Genomic DNA, 17980 nt, shown 5'->3' with positions numbered 1-17980 from the left:
TTTTATTTACAAATTTGAAATTAATTAATATAGTGAGGAGATATATAATAACATAAAACTTGATAATTTTCAAGTTTTCTTTTTTCAAGTATATATATAAGCATAATAAATAAAAAGTATAGAAATAACGCCTAAAAGAAAAATCTATATCGTCTTACATTTTATAACCCTTTTTTTATTAACGTAGATTTTAATACTATAAAAATTAATTTTATTTATTCTTTTTTTCATTTCATAATTGAAAGTACACATATGGTATGTTTATTTTTATTCTTTTACATTTGTGCAACAGGTTTTAAACCCAATAAACTAAAGCATTTCTCTAGAACAAGCGCAGTAGCTTCCGCGAGCAAGAGACGCCCTATATTTACTTTTACAATTTCACCAGATTGATTCTTTTCCACGCAGTAGCATTTATCATAAAATTCCATAAACGCGCATGAAATCTCGTAACAAAACTCGCACAACGGATGCAAGTATAGGTCCTCGTTAATGCCAAGAATTATGTCGGGAAATTTTAACAGTACTTTGGCCAGTTTCCATTCTTTTTCGTGCTCCAACGAGATCGGAATTTCGTGCAAGCGCTGTCGCAATTCGTCCTTTGTGATATTCGCCGTTCTGGCGATAGAACGAATTCGAGTTAAAGCATACAATAAATAAACGGCTGTGTTGCCCTTATCTTCCAGCATTTTATCAAATGAAAATACATATTCGTGATTTCTATTGTGTAGTAAATCGGCATATTTTATGCAACCATATGCTACGGATTCTTGGGCTGCTTTTAGTTGGTCTTTGGACAATACCTTGTCGCGTTCTTTCTCTTTTAGTTTCTGCAGTGCCCTTTTCAAGCCTAAACAGCAGATTTTTGGAATTAAATTTTTAGAAATGAAATAAAAGAAATAACAACACCAAAGAACCAACACGTAATCTCGCTTGACGTACCTTCGTCCAACAACTCGCTAAGCTTTACAGTGTCACCGGACCTTGTTTTAAATTTCTTCTTGTCTTCACCCAAGACAACACCGAAGCCAACATGATCCATCCTGTGAAAGCTCTTCAAGATACCTGCTCTTTTGGCACAACTTTCCAACATTTGAAAATGCAAAGACTGACCAGCATCTGTCACATATATCAACTGTAAAATTATGGAGATTTTATTACAAGGTAATAATTTATTGAGATAAAATAGGAATATGACGCTTATATAGTGTGCAACATGATACTTGCCCAATCTGCCCTTTCCTGTTCGACACGATGCTTAATAGCAGCCATGTCGGACGTATCATATGTAAAACCACCGTCAGATTTTACTATAGTTAAAGGTATTCCACTACCATGTTTCTCTCCCCACATTACCTTCCGTCCATTATCTTCTTCGAGCATATTTTTCAATTCTAACTCTGCAACTATCGACTCCATATGCCTCTGATAAAATGATTCGCCTCTTTCTATTAATTTGATATCCAGTCGAGCATACACTTTTTCGAATTCTGTATCAAACATAAGAACAAAATTATTCAAGTACTTTGTTTCTTCCAAAATGAATACATATATAAACACAGCTGTGTTTGCCGCATTTACCTTGCCTAGATACATCACATATCATTTTCCATGCTTTTGTTATATCAGGCTCGAAAGCCTGCAATTTGACGACACACTCGTATGCACGTTTTTTGAATTCCTTATCTTCGTCAAATCTAGTCTTGGATTCTTTATAGAAGGTCTGTATGTATACATAAATATATAAATAATTGGTATATTTATTTAGAAAATGCTCGTCACACGTGTCATTAAATGTCACAGAACATGATTATAGAATATGATTAGTCACCTGAAGATCCTGGATTGGAGGAGCATGGGTTAAATAGTTGGGAAACTTGTCTCGAAGATGCGCTATCAACATACCAAACTGTGTACCCCAGTCGCCTACATGATTGAGCCTCAACACATCATGTCCCAAGTATTCCAACAGTCTTGCGATACTGTCTCCGATTATCGTGGATCTCAAGTGTCCCACGTGCATTTCCTTAGCAATGTTAGGACTAGAAAAATCTACAATTACCCTTTTCTTCTTAACATATGGAGGGAGAACTTGGCCAGCCCATAACCAACTGCGCAAAACGGATTGTCCAAATTCACGTTTTAGATATACATTTATGAATCCTGCACCAGCTATTTCATATTTCTCGACAACAGAAAATACTTTTAGCTTGGACATAATTTCTTTAGCAACGTCACGTGGAGTTTGTTTGGTACCTGTAATAATAATAATAATAATAATAATAAAAAATAAATAAAAGTAATTTAAACATGTATAATGTAATTATTTTATAATTATTTTATAATTTTTCAAGTATTTATAATTCAGTACACTGTTGATAGATACAGGGTGTTAAAAAATTAAACTGACAAACTTTGATGGAAAAAAGAAGACTTAAAAATAAACATTTGTTAGTGCTATTTCTCTCTCCGACGTTTAAGTTTTAATACTACTACACTATATGAAATAGGAGTTTAACTTGGACTATAAACAAACATATACAAGTGGAAAAATCAACGTGTATTTTAATCTTGAACAAAAGATGTAACAAGTATAATATATAAAAGTGAGATTCACTCTTTTTACAATAAATGCTCAAAACGTCCTCCATTAACTTCAATACAAAGACGACATTTACAGACATTGAAAATCTCATACGCTCAAAGAGTGCAAAGATGTTTTAAATCTGCCAAGTTTTCATACATATCCCAAACATGAGAGTTGTGAGAGTCAAGTCTTGGCTAGATTTTTTTTCTTATGAAAACACATCAAAACTCTTATTTATTACGAGACTCCCATTGAAATGAGAGCAGACGTGGGCTGGATAACTGCTGCGGCAGATCAGATTCAAAACAGAGATTCCCCTCTTCGAACGTGTGAGAGACAATCAATGCTTCGACGATATCATCTATGTATTGAAATTAATGGAAGAATTTTTGAGCATTTATTGTAAAAAGAGTGAATCTCACTTTTATATACTTGTTACATCTTTTGTTCAAGATTAAAATACACGTTGATTTTTTCACTTGTATATGTTTGTTTATAGTCCAAGTTAAACTCCTCTATTTCATACCACGTAGTATTAAAACTAAACGTCGGAGAAAAAAATATTTTCAAGTTTTTTTTTCCTTCAAAGTTGGTTGGTTTAATTTTTCAACACGCTGTATATACACACACTCAAGTGCCAAAAAAAAACTGAGACAGTTGCTCCCATTCCCCCAATGCATGTCACCATACTTGTGCATTTAATAGTATCTTGGTATCTTTTACAATAAAAGTACTTGTATAGGTAAATGTCTTTACAATTGTCACATGTTGCTAATCAGATAAAAAGGAGAATCTATGCCGTGCTAGATAGGTTTCCAAATTTTTCTGGCACTAGAGTATATATGGATAGTTTTAACGAATAAAATACTGAAAAAATATTTTTAGGTAACCAACTTTTACCAAAACTACTCAGTTGTTGTGCCAAAGGCATAGCACTGTTACACTGATAATCCCCAAATTTGGGATTAGAGCTAGTAGTCACTATTACTGGTGGATCCACTATGTCGGGATAAGCAGCACCAATAGCTTTATGAAAGACTGCGCAGAGATTATCTTTTATACTTGATGTATCTGCAGTTCCAAATAGCTCCATTCTATCGTCTAGTTTGTTCCTTTGCATTTCCACAGTCTACAAAAAATTATTAGGAAAAATAAACATACGCTAAATGAAAAAAAAAACCTTTTATTAAAAACTCTCTTGCAATAATAACGTTAAGGTTCTACGCTGTTAAAAGTCTATACCCTTTTGAGTATTGTTATCCTGTGCGTCAACTTGGCGTTCTCCTGCTGCAACTTTTCGAACTCCTCCTTAGTTATATCGCTCGGAACGTCAGTCGCGATGCTCCGTTGCAGCGACTCGAGTTGCAGCTTTAAACCGAGTATTTCTCTCTCCTGCAATATTGGATTTGAATGGCATGTGAGTCATATAACCTAACCTCGTAACTATCCGGATTATCGAATCATCACAGATTGACACAGATTTCTAACACAGCGCGGCACAGATATGAAGAATCACGCGCTAAAGAAGTTTACCGCTATAGCCGCACGTTCGTTAAACAAATCCATATCCTTTTTCGACATCATTCCAATGTTTCTTCACCTTTCAAGAGGCCCCGTCGACAACGTGGTCAGTCAGGGTCAGTTCGTCAGTTTGAAAGAGACAACACCATACAGGCATACATCAATGAGATAGAGATAGGCAACTCGTATCTCGTATCATCACCTGAAAAGCATGAAGTATGATTATTTGTTAAAAATGTAACTTTACATGATAGATTTTTACGATATTAATAAAACTCTTTTATATATATATATTGCATACTGTGCGTACAATATTAAAATTTACGTGCGTATTTTCGATTAATCAACGCTTTTATTAAAACCATCCATTTGACCCGCGTAGTGTCACATGGTACTATTGGTACTACGGGAGTACTACGGACCGCGACCGAAGCACGGGATCATGGGACTGATTTCGGGACGATTGGCGTCTGCAGGCGTCACAACTTATTTATTAATTGGTATACATATGTATTGTATAAGAGTAAAGAGTAACCTTTATTAATTTTGCATTATTTACTGCGATATCTATCACGATATATCGTACACGTATAGCTTTATTATCGATTCAGCGCTCGGGTATTAATAATTTGTGAAAAAACGTTTTTCACGAATACTTGTTTGGTCGAAGGCGCGTCGCGCGTCGTGCGGGCAAGTGACAATCGTATTTTCCAATGTCACGAATAATATCGCGGATATCTGTCAAAAATTAATATGAATGCAAAATAACGATCGTAATCATAAGCGAGCGTATAGTATTTGATATTCGTGGAAAATTCGTGATCGCGAAGTTGAGAGCGAGACGCGTAGCAACACTTGGCTTTGGCAGTTGGCGCGACAAGTTTCCCGCGCGGGGGATGACGCGTCTCCGCCATATTGATGACGTTCTTCTTCATTTCCAGATTCCAGATCGCGGCGCGGCGGACGGCGGACGGCGGACGGCGGACGGACGGCGCGGAACGAGTGCGGAGTGGCGTCGCGAGAGTTTTGTTTAATTGGTAAGTGTAACCTTTATTAATCTTGCCTGAATTATTTAACGCAGCACCTATCGCGTTATAGTATCGATTCAGCGCTTGGGTGTAGTTATTTCTCAAAATCAAGTATTTCGCGGTACTTGTTCGGTCGCAGCTAGGCGCGTCGCACGGACACGCGCGGACGATCGTATTTTATTCCATCTATCGCGAATATCGCGGATATTTACTATACAAATATTAATATATGCCTATTCGCTATAAGAAGAATGTAAAGTGGCAATCATACTGAAAGGCGAGCATGCAATATATTTGCTACTCAAAGCACAGAAATTGTATAATCGCGAAGTTAAGAACGAGATGCGTATAAGTAACGCCGCGCCGCGCCGCGGCGAGATTTTCGGTGCGAAAAGTTAATCGCGCGCGGGAGACGAAGCGCCTCCGCCATGTTACGTACGCTCCCCTTCATTTCTAGATCGCGACGGGCACGAGACGGATCGGCTAGGGCTGCGGAACGAGTGGCGTCGTGAGAGTTGTTTAATAGTTTAATTGGTAAGTATAACCTTTATTAATCTATGCATGCATTATTTACTGTAGTATTTATCGAGTAGTATACATTCAGCGCTCGGGTGTAGATATTTCTAAAAAAAAAAAAAACGTATTTTGCGATACTTGTTCGGCCGAAGGTGCGTTAATTGCGCGGACAATCGCGAAAGTGACGCCGCGGCATTTTCGGTGCGAGAAGTTGATCGCGCGAAAGTGCCTTATTCGTCTTATTACATATGTTAATTACGCTCCCTTTTCATTTCCAGATCGCGACGGGCACGGAGACGGATCGGCTAGGGCTGCGGAACGAGTGGTAAGAAGGAGTTGGAAAATATTGCACTGAGAAAAACAATATTCATCTAGATTGCTATTTATTTAAAAAATATATATATATATATATATACATATATATATTAATTTAAAATTAAATTTCTTTGTTAACAGGAAACGTAATATAAACAATGATAATTATTTTTAAAAACGTTCTCTGTTCTGCAATAATTTATATATGATCTCACATTTCATTATTTTGTTTTATTTGTTATAAAATCAGTTGTTCACGTATTAGATGGATAAGCTATAGAGCATTATGTATAAAAAAATTGGCGCTGTATAAAAATTTAATATAATATTGTTATACAATACAGTATGGAGCATTCCATGCCAAATTGACCTGGGTTTTACCCTCGACCTCTCGCGGATTTGGTCGGCGATTTTTTATGTTTATGTTACAACTCTAAAATGCACTCGGATTTTTTTAATATTTTTTTTTATAAAATTGATTTATTTATATTTTACATATATAAATATGTTGCACTAATTCTTTTTGTAAAAAAGAAATCTGTAGAAAAGCTTCGTATTTTTAAAATGTCAACATTTTATTTTCAATATAACATTCTTTCTTATTCTTTTTTCATTTATTTCAGCAACTTTAATGTAACCAAGAATCAATTATTTCCATAATTCTTTTTTTATATCTAATTTTTATCTGTGATTATTTATCTTTATTAATTGTAAGATATAACTCTAGATATAAGTATTTTTTTTCTATTGTCTGAGATCTATTATCTAGGAAAGAAAAACTTTACTCTTTGACATACTTTTAAAGTTAAAAGATTCAATATTTTTATTAATTATTTTGAGCTCCGTTTTAATTTGTGAACCTTATATTTGTACGTTAATTACAAATAACCTAATTAAACCTTATATTTGTATGTTACAGAACCATCACAGCTGATAATATGTAGCTGACATTTCCACACTCCATGAGGGAGCTGACAACTCGAGAGGACAGCCTGAGAGGAGGAGGAGACCTGCCAGGAAGAGGCATCGGGCGCCAGCGGAACAACTTTGCGGTAAATATTTTTTTTATTTTGTACAAGAGTAAATTTTTTTGTTTGTTTTTAAGCCTTTTTATTTTACCATGATTTAGAAATAATAGTTAGAAAAAAAGGAGTGATTTAATTTTATAATAAATCAATTTTATAAAAATTGATTCTTGTAAATATTTAAATAAATATTTAATTTTAAATAATGAATAAAAAGTTTGATGCCATAGGAATTATGTTTTAAAACATTGAGTTTTTTAAACACACTATTTTAATATGAATTTTATATTTGTATGTTACAGAATCAACGTAGCTACGTGGCAGATATAATTCCGCTGTTGCGCATCGGTGTCGGTGAGTGATTTTATTTATTGAGGTAATGAATGATGGGAATATACGCTCTTTGCGCGCGTCATGTAACGAAAATTTCTGAATTAAATTAAAAAAACTCCATTATATATGTATAATAACTCGCTTTAGACGATCCATAACTTTTAAAGTCTAAGTCTAAACTTTTAAAGTAAACTTCAAGATAGAGTAGACAATATCCAAAAATCTATCGTGTAAACACTACAAACGAACAAAAGTTCTGGAAGAGATATGTAAATGTATTATTTTAATGTATACGATAATTCTCTATTCTACATGTAAAATGGAATACTTGATGTAGATTACATGTTATTGCAGACACGTGAGACTTTATTAGAAACAATTTAATTTTGCAAAAAAGAGCATTATTTGAAATATATATATATATATATATATATATATATATATATATACTGTGCTAAAAAAAAATTAGGGGATCACTTTTTGTCAGTAAATTTTTTCCCATTTTTAAACTGTAAATACTCAGCGAATAATTAATGTAAAAAAAGTTTAAAGAAAGGTTTTAGAGGGAAAACTCTCTACTATAAGGTACTTTTGTGCAATTTTTATTCAGGTTAATACTCAAAGGCGTGGTCAGCTTTGAATAAAGACATATTTGAGATATCCAAAATCTTGAAATTTGCAGTCTTCCACTGCCTAACAAAAAAATTGGCTAACATAATCATTATACCATCCCGGCAGCATCGTGCTAAAATCGTAAAAAGCAGGGGTTACTTTAAATTGCGATATCTCGCTAAATAATCGGCGTAGGACAAAGTTTCTTTTTTCATTTAAAAGGGCAAAGTCCGTACTTTGAAATGGTATTAATGATTATGTTTGCCAATTGTTTTGTTAGGCGGTGGAAGACTACAAATTTCAAGATTTTGGATATCTCAAATATATTCTTATTCAAAACTGACCGCATGCCTTTGAGTATGAACCTGAGTGAAAATTGAACAAAAGCATCTTATAGTAGAGTTTTTCTGTAAAACCTTTTTTAAAACTTTTTCTTACGTTAATTATTCGCTGAGTAGTTACAGTTTAAAAATGGGCAAAAATTTACTGACAAAAAGTGATTTCCTAATTTTTTTTAGCACAGTATATATAGGAGAGTAATAGTAAACGGCAAAAATGTAATAAAAACGCAGCCTCTTTTTTTATATCAATCATTTATTTTCTCCATACAAATTATAAACATGTTTTTCAAATACTGTACATATACTGAGTTCTATTATATTTTTAAACTTCTAATTTAATGATATATCATTTTATTTATTTATTTATTTTTCATTTACTCGTTAAAACAACTACTTTGATCCTCATTTCGTTTCATTTATGATAATAATATACAGGTAGATCCTTTTGTTTCTTTTTTTTCTCTCCGATCAATATTTTTTTTTACAATCATCAAGCTCAATTCTTTGATATGGCAGTTCCAGGATATGAATAAATAGAATTTTAAAGGGATGTAAATTTCTGAGAGTTTGCCGAATTAGCAGACCGATTGCATGTTGCGGTCAATACTTTCATAGAGATAAGATTCGATTTAATTGGATTGGAGATGAATATACGTTTTAAAGCATAAATAAGAATATTCTGCTTTATAAATAAGCAAAGAGTAAGTAAAATATATTGTATAATTCATGAGTAATCATATCGTTTTTTAATTTTTGTCAGTAAATATTTGGTTTATAGACGTATAGCTGTTTAGCAATATATGTATACGTACTAACTTAGATGAATAAAAATGTGGTAAATTAATAAACATTAGACGTCTATTGTTGTATCAAAGTACTGCATCCATAAGAAACTAATAGGTCTCTATGAAAATATTAAGAATTTTTTGCATACATTAATTTCGAAACGTGGAACTGGATTCATAACGAGCCGCAAGCAAAACAGTTTCTCTCTTCTTACTACTAGTAAGAAGAGAATACTACATACAAAAATGTAGCTGTTGGAACTTGAACAATTTCTCATGGTCTTCATGTAAATATATACAAAGATATTTAACAAATCTGAGTCAATCGATCGATATCGTATGTTATTGTGTACAGTGCACGAGTTCTCTTAATTTTTCTCTTTTCCTTAGTCTACTTCTGCATTTTGTATCTTATCGGGCTTCGATTTTCGATATCATCATTATAGAGTGAGAGAGTACTATTTTCCATCTTCACAGAAGACATAGATAAATATATATTTTTATAATCTTTCCTTATAAATGTAATTCGCTTACTTTAAAATCATTACGCGTAAATGTCAATAGTATTAGTGTCGGTGCTGCTTTTTCTCAATTTCATAGTCGTTCCACCTATTTTCAAATTTTCACACAAAATAAAAATCTACATGACCAAACCGAATTTCTGTGAGTATTCTTCAAAGATATTGCATAATTTTAAAAACAATAATTCATTACTAAGCAATTCGATATGTAACCACGAGACGTTGTCTTGTTCATTATAAATATGTATTAATAATTGTATGCGTATAATGAGAACATTACCTGTTATATTTATTGAAATTACTGCAAATGCAAAGTAGAAAATATTGTTTTCGACAGTTATTAACGATAGTTATAAATCAAAGTATTACAAAAAAAAAACTCATTCGTATATAGCATGGCCGTGGTTACAATTCCAGTTTGATGTGCAAATTATTTTGCTAAATCACAATTTATATACTGATAAAAGATATAAGTAATAAAAAAAAACGATATGATACGATGAATTACTAGCTAGTATCCATTTGAAAGAAATACTATTGCAAAAAAATTACTTTCGAAAGTCGTACTTACAAATGGACATATTACTGAAAAGTATTATATAGAGAGTCACTCTCTTATTATGTGTATTTTTCTTTATGTTTTTAACCCTTTTACTTATGAGAGTTACTTTCAAATAGACACTAAGCTTATATGAAAAAAAGAAAAAACGGTAACAATGAGTAAAACATATAAAAGCTGCCAGTTAAAAAACCACATTCACATATCGATTAAACATAAATTCCTTTCTACTCCAGTCAACCCATATAGTAAATTCACTTCTCACCCCCAATAAAAAGCGACATATTTCTGACTAAAAGAGATCAAAATACATTGCCACTTGTTTCGTAAAAGTTAATTAAAGTAAGAATACGGTAAATAATATTATCTTATTAAAATATACACGATCTTTTCTTGCTTACATTAATATTTACTGCTCGATAGGCAAGTCCTATTCCGGAAACACACAACAGATTGAATTAAAAAATAAGTAAAAACTTCCTGTGCAATTATTACACAATATATATATATATATATATATATATATATATATATATATATATAGGAGAGATGCGATGAAATGAAGTCAACTGCAAGATATGGTCCTCTACTCGTTTAAACAATTGCCACTAAGTTGATAAAAAATCTCTGTATGTAAGTTCTCTATGGTCCATGTATGTGTAAGATGTAAATTATATTATTAAGTACGAAACATTTTTTTGCAAAGGGCTATTGAATCCCCTTATATCAGTGCTTTGAAAAATATCTTTAACTTACAGAGATTTGGAGAGTGATATTGAAATCAGACGATCGAATAATGTATCGTAACTTGAATATCGACGCTTTATATGTCACTATGAAATCGTCTTTCCCAAGACTGATTTCAATATACTCCTGATAAAAAATGCCAAGATCGGGTTTCGGAGTAATCAAAGTCCCTATCACATAGTTATAACTTATGACAATGACCTTTTATCTATATAATCGATATATATCGACCTGGTATATCGCTTTGTAAATGTAGAAAGATAAAAACAAACAAAGTACGCTAAGTAAGAAAAATCATTCATCAGTAAGAACTATAGAAAATGATCTTAGAATACAAAGTAAGGCGATTATAAGAAATACAAACACATCCCTTTAACCTAAGTGTCGCTGTCTAATCAGAGTGGGTTTGCGCACATTAGCAAGTGCGCTTTGAACAATTAAATTTAAAAAATATTATATATAAGAATAATCATTCTTCTATTGAACGTTAATAATTACTGTAGCGTAGATTCTCAGAGTGATAAGAATTTTTGCACGATACAAAAAGCAGTTTATATGACAAAGCTTAAAGAAACGCATGTTGATGTACGATATTTTAATACAACTTTTTCCTTTGCTTCTGACTTAATTCTGATAAACAATATATCATTGCATTTCATGTTACATAAAAAAAAATCATAATGGCATACCTCTCGGTCAAATCTCCATTTCTTTTAAAACTTAGAAATCACTTAGATAACTTTATACACGATCATTTATAACAATGTAAATTGTAATCATTGCATTAATATTTAACATATATATTCTTATATGTAATATATGTATATATCTGTGTGTGGATGTTTTCTGTCTCGAGTCTCTATAATATATCGTCTAATTTAATAATAAAACTATAATACTAAATCAAATGTTGGGGGTACCATGCCTTTCCGAGATCAGAGTCTGTTTCTTCGTTTTCTCTTTTTTTTTTGTTTTTGTTGCATGCTTCTACCACTTTATGCAATTTTATACCAAAATTTATTGTCAATTTTAAATTAATTCATTATAATATATCCTCTTTATTAAAATCGATCCTCTTTATTAAGATTAATCGACGAGTTTATTGGGACGCCGATTATACGGGACGATGATTATAATCATAAAATATATATATGAGAAATTGTTTAATTTCTATTTTACTATAAAATTTACAACTGTGTGATATCTTGAAGACATTGTTCGACACAAATGCAAGAATTTCTTTTTACACCGTGTCACATACTTATATATTGACCCAATAAGCTACTAAAAGTATAAACTTTGAATCAAACTCAAGCTCGGGCTGGCCAGTACTTTATCATATATGTGTACATATGTGTGTAGAGTCCTTGTTAAGGAGTTTCACGGAAAACGTTCGCAATACATTCCGTTTATTTTATTTTACATTACAAAACATTCGAGTTAAAACACACGAAGATACAAATTAGATTTTTCGGGGTATTTATAATATTTTTATTATACAATACTTAGAATTTCTCATCTTTAATTTAATCCCTTAGCATGCACAGCCGGTTCGTAATCAGTTGAAATATCGCGATTCTTTTATTCTCTGATATCTCTCTACAACTAATTCTTCAAAATATTATAGAAAAACGAATTTTTTTATCAAATTCAAATTTATGAAGTTAGCATGTTGCATAACAAAAGATTTGTATACAAAAAAATTTAAATACAAAAAAAAAGAAAGAAGGAACGTATGCAATGCAATATTTTAATTCATCCGGATTGTATGTGTGGACGATGTTTTATTACAACACCTATTATTCACCCGATACTTTTATATCTGTTTATAGAATAATTTTCATAATATTATCGACCGAATATTTTCCATCGAAACTCACCTATGGACGCGAAAATATTTCTGTACAAGTGTAAGCATGTTTACACTCACATATTCACGCAACATATCGCAATCAAATTCCTCTATTCTAAACTTTCTTTTATTCTAAATCAGCTGGTTTTCTCTAAACTGAAATTCTTTTTTTTTTCTTTTTTTTTATACTGCTGCTTGTTGCTTTTCCCATTATTCATATTTGTTATGATGTCATATATATATATATATTCAATAGATAACAAAAATATACAATAAGAAATGAATAAAAAGAGCGCAAAATAACATTTCCAATATGTTTGTATTCTTTAGAATAAAAATGGGAACTAAAGGGAAGATTAGAGGAAATGCTTGACCCCAATACCTTAAGAATAGAGGAACTTGGCTATATGTGTATATTGTATTTTCACAATGTAATCGTGTGTGTGTCTATACGTGTATGGGTGATCTTTATGTGATGGTAGGCACTGATGGGGGTGGATGGCTGCATGGCGAGCAGGTTCAAGCAGGCTAGTCTTGGACCAATCTGTATATGTGATGCTGAGCACCGTGTTCAGATGTCGATACTTCGAACACATATGCCGTACACAATAATGTTTCCTGCGTATCCCTGTTCGTGACAACCTGTGAAAAGGAAAAAGACACGAATCAAAAACATACTTTTCTACAACAATATGTTTACCAGCACAGACTATTTATAATTTTTTATAATTTTTTGTTTAAACACACAAAGAAATACGATTACAATAGCACCAATAGGATCACGTCCAGTAGACGTGTAATGTAATCGTAAAACCGGACGGACAAGTTTAAACGTAATAGATGGGCCCAAAATATAATTTAAAAAAATAAATTAAACAACTTTTAGTTGACTTGGCATTTCAAATGACTTGAATCATCTATTCGAGAATTAACATAAACAAGTACATGTAACATATATTACATATATGAGAATTGATATACATGACATAATATCGTCAACGCACCTGGAGAATAGTGAAATTTTCGAGAACGCTGTTCATCATGTACTTCTCTGGCAGGTGCTTCAGTTTGTGGATGAAATTAATCATATATTCGCACATAGGTGAACGGCTAATACGGTAAACGAACCTGCCATTCTCAAACCTGGCATATTCCGTCTCCACCTTCTCTACTACCTGCTTTCCGAAGGAGCATACTTTCGTCGAACACGTTATCGTCATGTTCTCGTTGCTCTCGTACCTATATCACAGTGCAAAATACACGTATAAATTTAATGTTGAACTAAAGTCGAGTACGCGAGAAGCAGACGTTACTCACTGGCTCGTGACGCCGTAGAATACTCCACTTTCATCTTGGATGTTGCTATTGAGATCAGCCCAAAACTTAACGAGGAAGAAAGCCGCTTGCGGTCCTTTATCGTAAAGTTCTTTCAGACCGCCCTTCTTTTCCGGGAATTTGTCGTATATCTGTTTAACGTCGACCGCTTCCAACAGCGGATCGGCGTAGGTCGCGGAACCTCCTATATGGACGAACAGGTGTTTGTGGTACTGAAAGAAAAAGAACGTCACGTGCGTAAACGAGACCGTCCTGAATCGACAATCGTATACATGTACGACATCGTTAACTCTATCCGAGAAACTAACCATCTATGACAGATGATCTATTCGACACTTTTTGCACACAAATATACACGCATGATATTAGACTTTATGTTTTAGCGCTGGAATTTTTTACATCAAATTTTTTGTCCAAATGATGAAATGATTTACTCGCTGGTGTGATGTGAAGAGTAATGTACATATAGAGACACAAATAGACAAATACAACAACTTTAATATTAGATTTTACTGATAATTACATGTTTTGGCGCTGGTTTCTGATATCAAATCTTTTGTATAAATGATGAAACAATTTAGATATACTTAATCGTTTTCGAGACGTAATATCTCACAGAGAATTAATTCTCACAGCATTTTTTCATCAGACACGTCAATAAAATATGAGCATGCCGCATTTTATCTTTAAAACAAAATTTCTCAAAGATTATACGATGCTTTTGCAGCAGTTTTACGTATATAAAGGCCTACACATGAATTATTTCAAAATCAAAGGAGGCGGTTTACGTCGAGTCCCAACTGGCCACTTATTAATATTCTAATATTGAAATACACAATGTTTCGACCATGGTTTGTGGTCCTTATCAAGTGTAAACTACACTGTTGGAAAATTTGAGATAAATACAACATAAATCACATGTCCCAAACGGTCCACTCAAATTTTTGTGTAAATTTAACATAATATGGATTTGTTAATAAATGGTAACACCGATACTATGTTAAAATACTTCAACAGAAAGGAAATGTAATTCTGATCGTAATTTGATGTTAATTATGTGTACAATTAACAAAACTTTTATGTTGAAGTTAAGATTGCGAGATAAAATCAATTAACACTCTTTTTCTGTAAATTTTTATTCCCACTTCTGTTATAGAGTAAAATCAACATTCTTTTTCTGTAAATTTCAAAACATTTAATAAATACGTTCAAATTGTGTTACTTTAACATATTTTTTAAATTATTTTAATAATTTTACATTTTTAATTTGTTCAGTTCAATTGACATAGCAGACATATGTTAAATCTACACATGTATGTGTTGATTATTTTATACAAAAATTTTAACAAAGACCTTTAACAAAAAAACTACAAAAATTTTCCAACAGTGTAACTTATAAATTTATAATATGACTGTTCTACGAAACATCTTAATTAGAAAAACTAATAATAGAACGAAAATAATTCAAATTACGGATTTACATATTGCGTATGTCATCGAAGGTAAAAAAAAGCTTCTTGCAACGGTAACATTGTCTCAAAGAATCTATAGCGCATTCGCGATTCGTTTCGATGAATGTACATACATAGAGCACAGAGAGAAACGGTCAAGCCCAACTGACAGTCAATGGCAAACTGCATAGATATTATATTACTAAATCAGCCGGTTGGGTCGAATTAAACCGTCTCCTTTGTTAATTATTACTGGCGAAGAAAAAAAATTACCTCTGGTTTGTCTCGAAATCTTCGCAGCTTAATAAATCTTACGATGCTATACTTACAATCTCCTGTTCTCTTTGCTGCTCCATGTAGGCCGAAAACTCGACAAGCCTGAGCTTGTGGGTCGCGATGGCGCGTCCTTCCCATGGTGGTGCAGGCTGCGCTTGGACCAAATCACCGCTCGAGACCGCTGTCGCCGGTTTTCCGGTGTAGGCAGGCTGAGGGAAGGGTTTGACATCCTGGGACGTTCCTGGTTGTAGACCTGGCTGCCAAAATTGCTGAAAACATATCGCGAATTTAAATATACGCAAAAACTGACGATTATGGATTAGCCAATTTCCACGCGCCTGACGTTTATTAATACGTTTATTATCAAGTTTATTAAAATAAGCTATCAAGTTTATTGCTATTTAATAAATAAATAAATAAATAAATAAATAAATAATTGATTGCTTTAGTTATCAATTATAATAGAGCCAGATTTGTACAACAATACGATTGTCCTGTAATCGCATAACTCTTAACTATTAAAAAAAAATAATAAATTGACGGTTGATAGTTGAGCAAAGAAATCAACGAATCCGTTTCTCTTAAACTATGGAAAAAATTTAAACTTGCATTTTTGAAATCTTTTCAAACAATTCGTTGCATTACGTAAGTCCTTATACTGTAACTGTTTCGATAAAAAAAAGTTTACAAAATTTTCCATAAAAAGCCATCGAGCCGTCGGGCGAGAAACGAACGATAGGAAACGAAATGAATGAACACAAATAAAAGAGAACAACAACAGCAATAACAACAAAAGGCTAATGATCGCGTTTTATGTTATGTAAAAAGAAAGAAAGAGAGATAGATGGTAAGCCACAACGAACTTCGTTTTCCATTATGCAGATACGTCCAATGTAACGCATACATACGTAATCTGTATGTATACATGTCGTATGTATAGGTATGTGATGCCCAGGTGATACGTATGTACAAGATTAGAGCAATGGACAAATTCAACAATACACAACAAGGGCCCCCAGGGGCAGCGTAGCAGCAGAGAGCCAGGGAGGATGTCACTTTTGCAAGGGGTGGTTAGTTATCGACGCAAAAGCTTTCGCGTCAAAAAGAGAATTAAGAAAGTACGCGATTGATCATATGTACGAAAACAAATTTCTCCCTCTATTTTCCTCGTTCTTCTTTCATAACCAAATGTAAAAAAGAGCGCAAAGGAACAAAACATGACAGCGAAAAAGCGGAAAGCTTATATAATTAAAGAAATAAAGAGAACACTATTCACCGTCTCTAATCAGTTAATATTATTTTTTCCTCTTTTCTTCTTTGCACAAGACACAGGATGGAAGCAACACCGTTATATATAAGTCGGGCTAAAGATACGAAAGCAAACTTTTTGAATTTTAAACAAGTAACTGTCATTGTTCGCAAATGTATCGCTTTGTTTAAAAGTTTAAACATCACAAATATATTTCCGACTTATTTAACAGTGCTCACAAAAATTTAAATTATATAATGCACTTGTTATATTATGTGCGGAAGCTAATGCTGAATACCCTTACCGAGATCAAACAGCTTATTTAATTGTGAATCCAGGTTGTTTCTATATTATATACATATAATAAATAATAAGTGCAACGTTGTTAAATTAGTGCCACTCGTTGCAATCTCTCTGGAGTGACATTTTAATTACACAGTATTATCTCAAAGTCTCGTGAGGCACAAAAAAATTTACAGGTCAGTCGACAAACCACACGGCATGGGCACTTGCCTTCGACAGGCGGATTAGCGGTTATCGAGCGAAGCGGTTAGGAACAGTCACGAACTTGAAAAGAAGAGGCCAAATTGGCAATATTACTAATAATAAAAGTAAAATTCCTATCCACAAAGACGACGAGACATTTTATGTCCTTTCTACGAAGCTTTCAATCTGTCGAGATATATCATATATATATATATTAGAGCGTGTCATTTTGGGGCAACTTTTTTTTTCATTTCACGAATAGCATATATACTTCCAGGAAGGTAAAATAAAAATTTTTAGCCCTTAATATTAATATTAACAGGTCGCTCTGCGCGATTTTTTATTTTTTATTTAGTAAGATATGGGGGGGAATTCACAACCCAAAATTTTGTACACCAATGCCGATTTTTGGCATTGCTGTAAAACACTGCCGACATTTTC

The 17980-nt window shown here is 32.9% G+C and overlaps 2 protein-coding genes and 1 long non-coding RNA gene across 5 annotated transcripts in view; 1 reads left to right on the top strand and 2 right to left on the bottom strand.

The window, feature by feature from the left end:
* Positions 1-245: 245 nt before the first annotated feature.
* LOC112460376 (probable arginine--tRNA ligase, cytoplasmic) lies at positions 246-4269 on the bottom strand. Of its 3 annotated transcripts, none has more exons than XM_025025025.1 (8): positions 4121-4269; positions 3830-3979; positions 3482-3716; positions 1832-2256; positions 1582-1723; positions 1228-1490; positions 943-1135; positions 246-850 (listed from the first exon to the last, which is right to left on the bottom strand). In XM_025025025.1, the coding sequence occupies exons 1-8, from the start codon at positions 4169-4171 to the stop codon at positions 276-278; spliced, it is 2034 nt and encodes a 677-aa protein (XP_024880793.1). In that variant the 5' UTR covers positions 4172-4269; the 3' UTR covers positions 246-275. The 3 variants fall into 3 exon arrangements, with proteins under 3 accessions (XP_024880793.1, XP_024880794.1, XP_024880795.1); XM_025025026.1 differs by having other exon boundaries at positions 3488-3716; positions 4121-4266; XM_025025027.1 differs by having other exon boundaries at positions 4188-4259.
* Positions 4270-5100: 831 nt separating this feature from the next.
* On the top strand, positions 5101-6997 carry LOC112460367. Its single transcript, XR_003041434.1, has 4 exons — positions 5101-5145; positions 5594-5670; positions 5931-5977; positions 6887-6997. It is a non-coding gene; the product is annotated as an uncharacterized LOC112460367 (long non-coding RNA).
* A 6273-nt stretch (positions 6998-13270) lies between these two features.
* The window catches only part of LOC112460377 (transcriptional enhancer factor TEF-1), a 12423-nt gene continuing 7713 nt past the window's right edge, over positions 13271-17980 (bottom strand). The window contains exons 2-5 of the mRNA XM_025025028.1: positions 15858-16073; positions 14060-14289; positions 13747-13981; positions 13271-13384 (exon numbers count right to left, since the gene is read on the bottom strand). Coding sequence (XP_024880796.1) covers positions 13271-13384; positions 13747-13981; positions 14060-14289; positions 15858-16073 — 795 coding nt within the window. The remainder of the gene's footprint in view (positions 13385-13746; positions 13982-14059; positions 14290-15857; positions 16074-17980) is intronic.

The sequence above is a fragment of the Temnothorax curvispinosus genome, unplaced genomic scaffold, assembly GCF_003070985.1.
Source record: "Temnothorax curvispinosus isolate PA1 unplaced genomic scaffold, ASM307098v1 QBEX01010467.1, whole genome shotgun sequence".
In the NCBI taxonomy this organism is placed as follows: Eukaryota; Metazoa; Arthropoda; class Insecta; order Hymenoptera; family Formicidae; genus Temnothorax; species Temnothorax curvispinosus.
Note: the sequence above shows the minus strand (reverse complement) of the source record. Positions and strands in the feature narration are given on the sequence as shown.

Bases quoted from the DNA above. Each gene is read 5' to 3' on its own strand.
- LOC112460376 (XM_025025025.1), bottom strand. From the start codon at position 4,171: ATGATGTCGAAAAAGGATATGGATTTGTTTAACGAACGTGCGGCTATA. The intron at 1,724-1,831 runs GTGACTAATCAT...GTATACATACAG, and splicing joins CTCCAATCCAGGATCTTCAG to ACCTTCTATAAAGAATCCAA. The intron at 851-942 runs GTACGTCAAGCG...TCTGCTGTTTAG, and splicing joins TAGCGAGTTGTTGGACGAAG to GCTTGAAAAGGGCACTGCAG.